This window comes from Pseudorasbora parva, chromosome 19, assembly GCF_024679245.1.
Source record: "Pseudorasbora parva isolate DD20220531a chromosome 19, ASM2467924v1, whole genome shotgun sequence".
NCBI lineage: Eukaryota > Metazoa > Chordata > Actinopteri > Cypriniformes > Gobionidae > Pseudorasbora > Pseudorasbora parva.
In genome coordinates, this window is record NC_090190.1 from 29,243,337 (window position 1) to 29,255,651 (window position 12,315).

The 12,315-nt window shown below is 38.0% G+C and overlaps 1 protein-coding gene across 3 annotated transcripts in view; it reads right to left on the bottom strand.

The window, feature by feature from the left end:
* The window catches only part of dazl (deleted in azoospermia-like), a 62,745-nt gene that overhangs the window by 15,908 nt on the left and 34,522 nt on the right, over nt 1–12,315 (bottom strand). For all 3 annotated transcript variants that reach the window (XM_067426337.1, XM_067426336.1, XM_067426338.1), the window contains exons 4-8: nt 4,325–4,376; nt 4,149–4,215; nt 3,769–3,899; nt 497–577; nt 280–330 (exon numbers count right to left, since the gene is read on the bottom strand). In XM_067426337.1, the coding sequence (XP_067282438.1) occupies nt 280–330; nt 497–577; nt 3,769–3,899; nt 4,149–4,215; nt 4,325–4,376 (382 nt within the window). The remainder of the gene's footprint in view (nt 1–279; nt 331–496; nt 578–3,768; nt 3,900–4,148; nt 4,216–4,324; nt 4,377–12,315) is intronic.

Below are 12,315 nucleotides of genomic sequence, written 5' to 3' on the forward strand. Positions count from 1 at the left end.
GTTGCACTGCTTTATACGTGTGATACCTGCTACAATTTTTTTATTTTTCCCATTCTTATTTAATGAATAAAAAAAAGCTTAAAATAACAGCAAAAAAAGATTTTACCATAGAAATCTCTTATAACAGTGCCTTTACTTTCACTTTTAACCTTGCTGACTTTAAACTGTAGGGCACTTTTTTTCTAGGAATGGCATTGAGAAACAACTACAACAATCCACTTCAGTTCTTTTACCCAATCCCTCATTTACCAACCCGGAAAAAAGGGAAGTGGAGCTGACCTGATTGACAAGCCTTGTCCTCTGCTCTCCACACCACTGTGGCAGGGGATACTAACACACACACACACAAAAACAAAAAACAAACAACGGTTGATGTTCTTAGACGGTTTTTAAATTTTGTATTAATACGCCTAGAAAAGATAGCACGTGTGAAGAATTTACACAAAATATACATTTTTTTTGCATAGCAATGTGATGTTTGCAGGTGACTGTGTACCTGGTAGGCATATGTGGTCTGTGCATAGTTCATGGGCACCGGTGGGACCATAAATCCTGGAGAACTGGAGTAAGAATAAGGCTACAAAGAAAGAAAGACACAGGTAAAACATATCTTAGGGCTCATAGTAGGGCTGTGCAGAAATATATTAAGCGTGCTCCGATCGATCGTTAACCGGCCGATAATCGCTTTCGGATGATTGATCGGCGGTCTCTAAAAAGGCCGATCTCGTAAACCGATCACATGCTGACGACACGACGCGCGCCTGTCGTGAGAGCGAAGGCATGACATGCAGCGGCAGTAATTCTCTTTCTGGCGTGGGTAAAATAATTATAATGTTGATGGTGAGGTACAATTCATATTCTGTATAAAATAACTTACGAAGTCATTTGAAAACTTTCTGTGAGAGTCAAGTTCACAAACAGAGTGAGTGAATCACCGCGTGCGCTCTCTCTCTTTCACTCTCAAAGTGCTCAAATGGCTTCACATCAGCGCATCGCATCTGCAACTAAAATCGAGCTGCACAGTAGACACAGGATTTGCCACTTGCACAATCGAGGCAATGTCGCATCGTCACTAAACGTTATAATTTGCATTTATTGTTAAGTATTGCCAGTGTTCACTCAGCACTCACGCGCACTCTCCAAGAGACCATGATCTCAAACACACCTGACACACACAGCCCATCTCACAAAAAGCTTGCGAGTACAAATTGCGCTGCAATGGTCAAATACACACAAACCGCATGTACTAAATGACCTACTCTTGACGAGTATGCACGCAAACCCCAGCGTGACTCGCGAGTGAACGTTAACATTTGTCTAACTGCATGAAGCCTAACCGTATCCCTGTATTTGCGCTTAAAGTGAAAGCAGTAGAATAAACTGCTGCCATCTCTCAATTTCTCTTTGTCGTGTTGTTTGATGAACCTTAATGAAACTCACTGCTCTTGAATGGCTAACTTTTGCAACTTTGTAAGGACTAACTATTTAGTTTTTTTGTAATGACTAGCTTTTGCAACTTTTGTAAGGATTAATCTAATTTATTCAGGGAAGACCAATATACATTTGATTAGTTATAAAATTTCTTTAGTATTTCTTACCTTAATACTAATGTTAGACAAAACTGTCTTTAAAAACAAAAATGCACTGCATAATCAAAGATTTAGGTGAGAATCACCTGACAAGAGTCATCTATAAGGGGGGAATTCCCCCATTTTCAGAAATCAATTCCCTGAATGAATGTCTAAAATTCCCTATAAATAATTCTATATGATAAAGAGAAGGCTTCAAATAGGTCGGTATCTGTGATCAAATCGGCAGATTGTGCTTCATGTGATCAGCGATCGGCTCGAATTTATGGGTATGTCCCTCTTTGGCTAATGTACTTTCAAGATGGAGGCACAACATGGACCAGCATTCGAACCCCTCACCCGTATATATTTTCAATGGCATATTATAAACTTACGAGAATACTTTATTACTTGAAAGTAAATATACATTAATGAGCACATTTTTGAAAGAACGCTAAGAATAAACTAAAAAAGTTACACAGTGTAGCTTTAACTACATCAGCTGTTCATAATAACAGAAAAAAAAACTTGCCATAGTTTTGTCCTTTGTGACAGTAGTTTTGGTGTAACAAGTTTTACATATAGCTGCCAATTATTAAATGTAATCACTGTTTTAAGAGGCTACATCCCATTAAGCTGATCTGATGTGTGTTGGTCTGCCTAACCCCTCAGTTTGGAATCATTTTATTTTACTCTGCTTTATTTGGGAAAGATGGCCTACAGTAGCCTTAAGTTATCATTTTTTTAAAAAAAATAAACACTTTGTGGTTCAACTGTATCAGGGTATATGCAGGAATCCTGAAGTTAATTTCAATACCTTTTTAAGACTTTTTGAAGACCTCATCGCACTTCAAGTCCTAATCAGCAACAAACCTTTACCTTCATAAACAGTTGTAGTAGAATGCAGAATTAAAATCTCTATTGTAGGCCAATTTTGTATCGTTTATATTGCATCACCTAACCGCGCATTTCGCAAAATACCTGATGTCACCCGTAGGCGGCGCATGCCATGGATGGAAATGAACTTTTTTGTCCACTGGCCACTGTGGCTGGTGGATTTCAAAATCTACCAGCCACTAAATGTTTTTACCAGCGACCTTCTTGTTTTTAACCGACAATGTGTAACTGCATGTGAAAATTAATACTACAAGCTCTACAATACTTAAGCAGTTTATTTAATCTCAAGTCTCAATAAAATACAGACATTATCTCTTTCACACAAACCATGAACTGATATACATTTCATTAAATGAGGACTCTGTGCGCTCTTTTTTTATTTTTACCTGGATGTGGCCTTTGGATGATTCGTGGTCTTTTATGGCTTCCAGTTTTAGGTTATCCCAACAATCAAACTATTCGTTTTGGCATCTTCTGAAGAGTTTTGAGTCAAAATTCTTGAGTCAAAATTCTTGAGAGTCAAAATTCTTGACCGAAACCGAAAAGGAGGGACCCAAAGCCAAAAACCGAAACACAGAAATCAACTAAGACATATTATATTATTAGTACCATTGTATTTATGGCTAATGCTATGACTGTGTAAGTTCAATATTAATTTATGCAATTGCAATGCCTTGATTTTTAGTAAAGTTACAGTCATAGCATTAGCCATAAATGCAATGGTACTAATTACTGGCATAATTTCTTTTGGTGTTTTGGTTTTTGGCCTTAGTTATAACACTCTGCCCTCTAAACTTTGTCCACAGTGGCCGGTGTACAAAAAAGTTAATTTCCATCCCTGATATCTATTCTAATGGAATTGAATTTTAAATTTGACACCAGGGTGCAAAGTCATCAGGGGCGAAAAAGGGTTACAAACACGAGACCCAAAGTCTTCAAACCAGAACATCACAGAATGTCTTCTGCGAAAAAAGCAAATTTCGCCAAAAGGTAACAAGTTTGCACCCCGGGACATTCATCTTGCCATTTAACGAATAATGATCAACTAAAAGTGTCGGTTGTCAGTCAGGAAAATAATCTAAATGAACAAAACATTCATAATTCTCCACCAGAATTGCTATCTGCACGCAAATTCACAGCAACTTAAAAACTTGCATGCACAAGCTGAGACCTGACATGAGATTTGATTAGCCACTGCTCATATCCATATCGATAAATTCCAAGTTTTGCGTGGAAACGTACATACGCTCAATTGTCTGTCAAAGTTAGTTTAATAAATGAGGCCATTATGATTTGTTAATACCTGCATGTATTGATTCCCTCCATTGAAGACAGGTGAGGGCGGAGCCAGGCCTGGAGGACAGCAGCTGCAATACACATATGGAGTGGGGCTGACCCACTGCGATGGACCAATCATTGGAGACGACATTGAACCTGAAAATAAGAAAATCCAAAATATTAAACTTTTTCAGTTGTTAAGATTACATTATGATTTCAAAATGAATTTAAAAAGATTTGAATATCCACTACCAATACTTGAAATAACTAAAAACAAGCAGTTACAAATTGCAAGCAAGTACAAAATGTCTCCAATGAGACCATTTAAAATGTGCACATGATATAGACTTTCCATGACTTTTTGCACAAGACAGAACAAATAGAGAGCAAAGCACAAGGACTCACGAGAATTTCGCTCTTTCATGATGGCAGGTCCCAGTTTGAGTTTTTTTCCTTTAAAACTGATCGGCTGCTGTAAAAGATTTAAAATATACAAGATATTACTCTGCCCTTTAACACCAACACCCAGACAGAAAAGAGAGAAGTCAGTCAGTCAATTAGACAGGTAAAAGTGATCTTACATCAACGATAGTCTGGATATCAACGTCCTCGCTGAAATAAACGAAACCATACCTGGAAGTAGGTGAGCAACAAATCAGTGTTACGAATGAGCAGGTATGAATGTTTTCAAAAAGTAATATTGTTTAACAGGACAGTTTACCCCCCAAAAATTACAATGTTATTTACTAGGGCTGCACGATTTGGGGAAAATATATAATTGCGATTATTCTGGATAAAATTGCGATTTAAAATGCGATTATTGTTATTATAATTTTTTTTACAAATGTAAAGTGTGTGTATATAACATTGTGTTTTTATATTAATGTGACTAATAATAATTATTATAATTATAATTTCTGCTAAAATATTTAAAAAAATAAGATGCATTACCATTACAATAACATTTTTATAATTACAAATAAAAAGAGTATGTCAGAATAAATATAACAATATAATACTAATAGTTATTATTTTTGTAATATTTTACAGAAAACTTATTTTACAAAAAAAACCAAAAACTGCTGGGTTACCTATTAATGTGCAGACAGCCTATAACTAAAAACATTAGAAAGGTCTAAGCCTAAGGAATTATTGTAAAAATAAATAAAATATATATATATGTGTGTGTGTGTGTGTGTGTGTGTGTGTGTTGTTTATCGGTGATTTCAATTTCTTAAAGTCTGTCTTTAATATGAAATATTAACCTCTTGTGCATCCACTGTGGGGGAAAAACTCCTGTACATTGAAGAAAAACATGGATTGTCCAATAAATTTATAATTTTTTAAGTTTATTAAGTTTTAAAATGTATTAAGTAAAAACATTTTTTATTGATTATCCAAAGTTTTTAATTCATTCTGAAAGCTAGAGGGCGCCCTTGAGCGGAAAACGCCACATTTGCCTCAGAGAAGTAATGACGTTCTGTAAACAGAAGATAGAGACGCTTTGATTAAAGATGACGACAATAATCACGACTGCAGCAAAATGTGGTGTATTTGAGTTCTTCAAGCCGTCAAAGGTATTTTCATAGTAATAAAGTTTATTATAATGCAGTGCTGATTGACATAGAATACTATAAAATAACGCATTGTCTGCCTCACTCTGATGAGAAGCCACATCAGCTCACAAACACTCGACTGACGATATGAAGTGAGGTAAAACATGTTATTAAACGTTGTCTTTTGCTGAACAGGTTTATGAGCGCTTCACTAGTTTGTGAAGATGTTTGACTCGTGTTGATTTTTCAAATGCACGTTATAAACGACTCAAACTCACAGTCTTTCAGACGGAGCAGCGTTGATCACAGAGCCGCTCTTCGCTAACACACTGGACATTTATTTATGTAATTTAAGTCGCAGCCTTTGAGCTTTCATAATCGCACACAAGCCAAATCGCGAATTGCGGTTCGATTTCGATTAATCGTGCAGCCCTATTATTTACTGATCTCAGTGTTTCCCAAACATAGACTAATTTGTGGCGGACCGCCACAGAATCAATATTGGCTGCCACATATTGCTTCGTCATTCATTCATGTTTACGCTATTTAAAAGACGCACGCATATTCGTTCAGCTGGATTTCCTAAGCTGTCCCTCTTGCGCCTCTCTTACTCACTCACTCGGACACACTTGGTGCGTTGCATTTGACCGTAAGTCTTAAGTTGTCGCCTTTAGTGGCATAACCGTTGAATAACAGTCGCGACACACGTTCATCACGCGGCAGCGAGCGTGGTCACGGCGCTCTCAGTAGTTCTAAACAAAGCATCGCTGTGTCAATCAATACATTTGAATAGACCAGTGTTTCCCAACCGGGGTACTGTGTAAAAGGTGCCGGGATGCACTTGCACTGCGGTTCATCTCACATCTGATGACGCATCTTTAATATGGGTTGTAACTTGACAATAATGCTTTATGTATGTTTCTGTCGATGAATACACCTAAATGGTAAATGGACTGCATTTATATAGCGCTTTCAACAGACCCTATGGCCATCCAAAGCGCTTTACATATTGCCTCACATTCACCCATTCATAAACCGACGGCGGTGTCTGACATGCAAGGCTCCATCCAGCTCGTCGGGAGCAGCTGGGGTCCGGCGTTTCTTGCTCATGGACACCTCGACCAAGGTTATTTTCGTAAACGAAAACTTAAACTAAGACTAAAACTATTGGTCAAAAAACATTTTCGTAAACTGAAATAAAATTAAAAAATCTGAATAAATAAAAAACTAAAACTAAACGAAACTAACTACTCTTACTAAAAAACTAACTGAAATAAAATAATAATTAGCAAAAATAAATATTCGTTTTCGTTATTAATAAGCTTTCTTTAATGTGGTGGAAAATCTGAATGCGGTTGAGCGAGTGTCTGTATATTGCGCAACTGCGCGTGAAGTGATCTGAGGAGGAGATTAACCGCTGCCCTGTGACGGACGCGTGCAGACAGGCAACACATCGCTAGTCCTAAACGGGAGTTCACAAAGAATCAATGCATCCGTGATAGTGAAATGGGAAATAACACAAGGTAATGAGATGCACGCTGAACTTCTTTTAACTTAAGCTCACTGTTTTAGAATGCCGTTTCTAACGCGACGAGAGACGCAGGCGCAAAAGTCAGCAACTAGTAGCAAGTACTAGCCTACTGTGCGTTTGAGATTTCATGTTTGCATAATATTGACAGGCTCAAAGGTGTTATCATAATCATTTACTACTACTAATATTATTATCTGTGTGGAGACATTTCCCCACAACGTAGGGAATACCAGGACACATACACACACGTCTGTTTCACTATATAAGTGAGGACATTGCGTGGACTTCCATTGATTTTATATCAGGTTAATGATATATTGTAAACCCTAACCCAATCCCTATCCCTAAACCTACCCATCCCAAGAACGTGCAAAACAATAGATTTAAATAAAAAACATGTTTTGGCCGATTTATATGGATTTTTAACTAGTGAGGACCAGTCAAATGTCCTTACTAGCCAGTTATCATAATATTTTACTAGATAAGTGAGGACATTGGTCCCCTTTACAATTATAGCACAACAAACACACACACACACACACACACACACACACACACACACACACACACACACACACACACACACACACACAACAGTGTGTGTTGGCTTTATTCAGATGACGTTAGCTGTGGTCTTACACTGCTAGCCTACATTGTACTACTGAAGAAATTAAAATAAGCTTTTAATTGTTTAACAATATTTCATCTTTGTTATGAATGAGTTTGTCTGGAATTTATAATTTTTACTTTTATATTTTACGTTGCATTTATTTTGATCTTTAAGATAGATCCTCTGAGTATTAGCCTATGTCAAAAATATCAAATATAATTTTTTAATATCAAAATATAATTTATTTCATTTTTAATCTCCAGATCGTTGTTTGTATAGGTCATAGTTTGCCTCAAGCTTTTTTGCTCAAAGGTGAAGACCCAACTTTATGCATGTTTTGTAAGACCGTCCTGGGTTTAAACAATAATGCTTGTTTATCAAGTTATTTCACTTAAGGATGTTTAGTAAGATTAAACTCTAATCTGTGCAAACATTAAACTTTGCTGAAATTAAAAACCTTGATTTGGTCTCTACACTTCATTATGGTAACTCTGCTAAACTATAATTACTAAAACTAAAACTGAAACTAAATAAATAAAAACTAAATAGAAATGTATTTGCAAAATAAAAACTAAACTAAAACTAGCAAAACCATTTGTAAAACTAACTAAAACTAAACTGAAATTTGTAGCAAAATTGAAAACGATAATAAAATAAAAACTAATTTCAAAAAGCAAAACTATAATAACCTTGACCTCGACACTTGGTCAGGTGGAACCGGGGATCGAACCACCAACCTTCCGGTTTGTAGATAACCTACAAAAACCACTGAGCCACTGCCGCCGCTCAGCACGTGCTGGCTTCTCAGTGAAAAACTGCAACAACAGCGATAATACAAATAAAAAAACATGGGCAAAACGGTCTCTCTTTGTAAACTTTGTTCAATGCATGCGAGTGCTGCCATGTCTCAATATGACCAGTCATTTTAACCGTCATCAGCCGGGTGTAGCCAGAAGACGCGAATGAGAAGATCTGTCTCTGTGCGCTCATCCCAAAGCGTGCACACGTCTCACAGCATGCTGATGTTGAGTTATCGTTACAATCCTGTGCTTGAACGGACAAACTCACACAAAAAAGTATGTCAAAATATTGATGAGTATCCAAGCAGACATAGTCTGTAGCCTACTCTGTTTATGCCTTAAGTGAACTTTAACTTTATACAGAAAAGATGACGACTACCTTTGCTTTACAAAAGCAGGGTGAGTAAAAGATTACTTTATTTTCATTTCGTAATACATACATTTTCAACTCATAAATTGATGGACATGGCCAGCAACAATATGAGGCTGTGGCATTAAAATTATGCTAAAATGGTAAGAGGCCAAGAAACTATCCATCACACCACCAGCACCTGTTCACATCAGACCAATGCTTAGATGTGAAAGATGGGTTTAGACATCAGTTATTTTTTGGAACATAAATTATTATTATTAATATTATTATTATTAGGCCTATTATTGTTAACCACCCATCATTGAGATGGATTAGGCTAGGCCTACACATTTTATTAATATCATTTATGCATTAAACAACAATCAGAATGGTAAAAATGAGAGAGAAAAATACAACCATACTGATGAAGCAAACGGTAATCATGGGAAACTTGTCTAAAATTATTTGAGAGGAAAATAATTTGTTGAAAACCACAGCTCACTTCAGCGCGAGCGTGCTCATGTTAAGGTGCACGAGCGCCAGGCGCGTTCTCTGCAAGACGTTTTAACCATAAATATCTATGGTTCTAAGAATGTACTGGTCTAACAGAACAGTCACTGACAGACGCATGTGATCATTTCTGTGTTCTTACTTCTCTTCATCTGGCAGTAAAGGCCCTGCTTTAATAGCTCTGCTGCCGTCATATTTTTCCAACACCTGGCCCTGAATTGATGCAGTGACTAACAGGGCTGGGGCAGAGACTTGATCAACTCGGATTGCATTTTTCAATTGCACATTGAATTTTGCTACATTTATTGCGGGACATATAATAAAAATGCAATCGCAAGTATCTTAACTGGGAGTTTGAATGCAATTAAGAAAAATAAAATGTAAATTATTTTACTACACATTTTTGCTAGAGCATCCAAATGTTGCACACATGGTATGGAAAATGTAAATTTAAAGGTCCTGTTCTTCGCGATTCCATCTTTCAAACTTTAGATAGTGTGAAATGTTGCTGTTGGAGCATAAATAATACCTGTAAAATTATAAGATAAGAGTTCAAAGTTCATTGCCAAGCGATTTTATTTAACAGAAGTTCCCTTTCAAAGCCTACAGCGAACGGCCGGTTTGTTGACTAACCCTCCGCCCACAAGTACACGCAAAATAGGGGGCGTGGGCTTGTTGCTCTCTCACGTGGAGAAGAGCGTGCATTCAGCGCTTGCATCTCCCCGTTATGGTAAGAGGGGGGACCTTTCCGAGCAAAGTGCGCTAAGCTGCTGTCCAATCACAACACGGGAAGCGCTGGCCCAATCAGAACTCATTCTGTCAAGTCCCTCCTTCAGAAATACGTAACAAGGTAATCATCAGGCCGTTTTTAGGACAGAGAAAACAGCGCTGTACAGATAAGTAAATTGGCCCTCATTTATCAAAAGTGCGTACACCTTGCGTACACCCAAAACCACTGTGACTTTGAGATTTATCAATATGGACGTTGGCGTACGGCACGCTCAAATCCTACGCCAGCTCAGGAGGTGGTGTACGCACGTTTGAGTTATGGGTCCTGCACACTGTGCGATTTTTCAAAATCCTTTGCGAATGTCCCTTGTCAGACTGTACGAACATGATCCCCGTGTCACACTGTAAGATCTCAGTTGTCATTAATGTCAGACTGCACGATAGTTTAGGCGCGCTAAAAACGGACGCGCGCAAGAAATCTCACCCGGAGCTTTATATCTTCAATGAATGACGCGTTCAGTGACAGTGAGCTGCATTACACGCGGGACTGAAATGCTGGCTACAAATACATTTCTAGCTCTCGTTTTGGTCATAGTTTGTCTTGAAAAACCGAGATATTTGACTGTCGTCGTAGGAGAATTCACACTGCAGGATTCTGTGCCAAATCTTCTGACACTGCCAGAATTTCGTCTGAGGTAAAATTTGATCGCAGCGCTCATTAATCGGCGGCCGGTGGACATGTCAAACTAACGACCAAAGACGTCAGATTTTAGCCTCGGATCTGAGGAATCTTTTAGGATTTGCTAAATTTGTCTCAGACGGCCAAATCATGGCCAAAATCGCACAGTGTGCACCCGGCTTTAGTGTGAAAATGCGCAGAAAAACAAGTCATAACACCACAAAAGGCTCTGACAAGATATGCTATATGACCCACTGTTAAAAACCACAACATTCAGTGTTTATTTTTGTGCAACAAGAACGTCAATGTTTATTTTGTGTGACTTTACCAAAGCGTTTGATTTGTAGGCATATGTATTCCTCCAGTCGCAAGCCTGTGCGCTTTATCTGACGTTTCAGGCCCGCCTGGCCCGGCAGCTGTGCACGGACTGGGACTAAAATAATTCAGACAGAAAAAAAATAATAAAAATGTCCTTCTTTTAAATAATAAAATCAATAAAAACGACACTCTTCTTCTAAATAAGCGTCATTAAGAATAAAAATCAAAAGAAGAATCTTACAAATTGTCATGTAATTATTAATGTGAATGAATGGTACTCCACATCACATCACTATTGTACACCGCAATACATGTGCCGTGATACGAAATTAAATGCTAATTGTTTCAAAACATGTGCTGTAAAATAATGCATTGTGGTAATTTATCATCCAAACAGCTATTTTAACTGCTGGAGTGCGCTTCTCAACCCCCACAGACCCACACTATTAAAAGTACACGTAATTTGAGTCCATATTTTGTTTTTGTGGGTGCCTTTAATCCCACTCTTTAAACTCACAAATAAAACAATTTCGCGTTTTTCCACTTCCCTGGTAATTGTCTCGATGGGCGCGTCTCAATCATCTCACTAGTTCACTAGTCAGGGCACTGATCTGGGAGTCAGCCCATTGACTTATGTCCTAATCAGTGCCCTGACTAGTGGATTAGTGAGATGATTGAGATGCGCCCGATCTCCACGTCGGAGAAGTTACGCTTCTTCGCCGTCTTCTGTTTGTCCATGGCGTAAAATGAGGGCGCGGAGGAGGCGGAGACTTGAATATATAGGGGCGTGTTATTCTAATGACGATCGTTTTCAGCCGCGGCATTTATCAAGGGCAAGTATTGCGTACACCTGGATTGCAGAGGTACGCATAGCTTCATAAATCAGGCGATGAGAGAAGTGTAAGCATAATCTTACGCCAACATATACACCAGTTTCTATGCAAGATTGAATAAATGAGGGCCAATGTGTGAAAAACACTGTTTTTTACACACGAAACATGAACTCATGTTATATTGCACACTATAAACAATCAAAGCTTCGAAAACACGCAAAGAATGGGACCTTTAAATACTGAAATGCATTGCCATTTTACATATTGCATTGCCATTTTGCATATTGCATTGCAAATTGAATATTGCTACTCATAGGCTTCCATAGTTTAGGGAAACAATTCAGAATGTGCGAGCAAGTTACAGGCTTGTGTGTGCGTTGTTAGTATTCAAGCTCCTATACCATGCAAGTTATTACGAAATGCTATAAAATCGCTTGCATGTTTAAATTTGATTTCCGTTATCCATCCCGAAACGAACGTGAAAATGTTGCATCAGAGCGCGCAGATTTCTTTAGTGTAGGTGCAATGTCTTTTGAACCCAGAAGCAATTTGCTCATTGAGAGATTTTTCTCACAAATTATTTCTCAAAAAACGTTTTTCAAATTATTTGATGTGTGTGGCAAGGGGGGCGTGGTTCAGCGAGGTCTGCAGCGG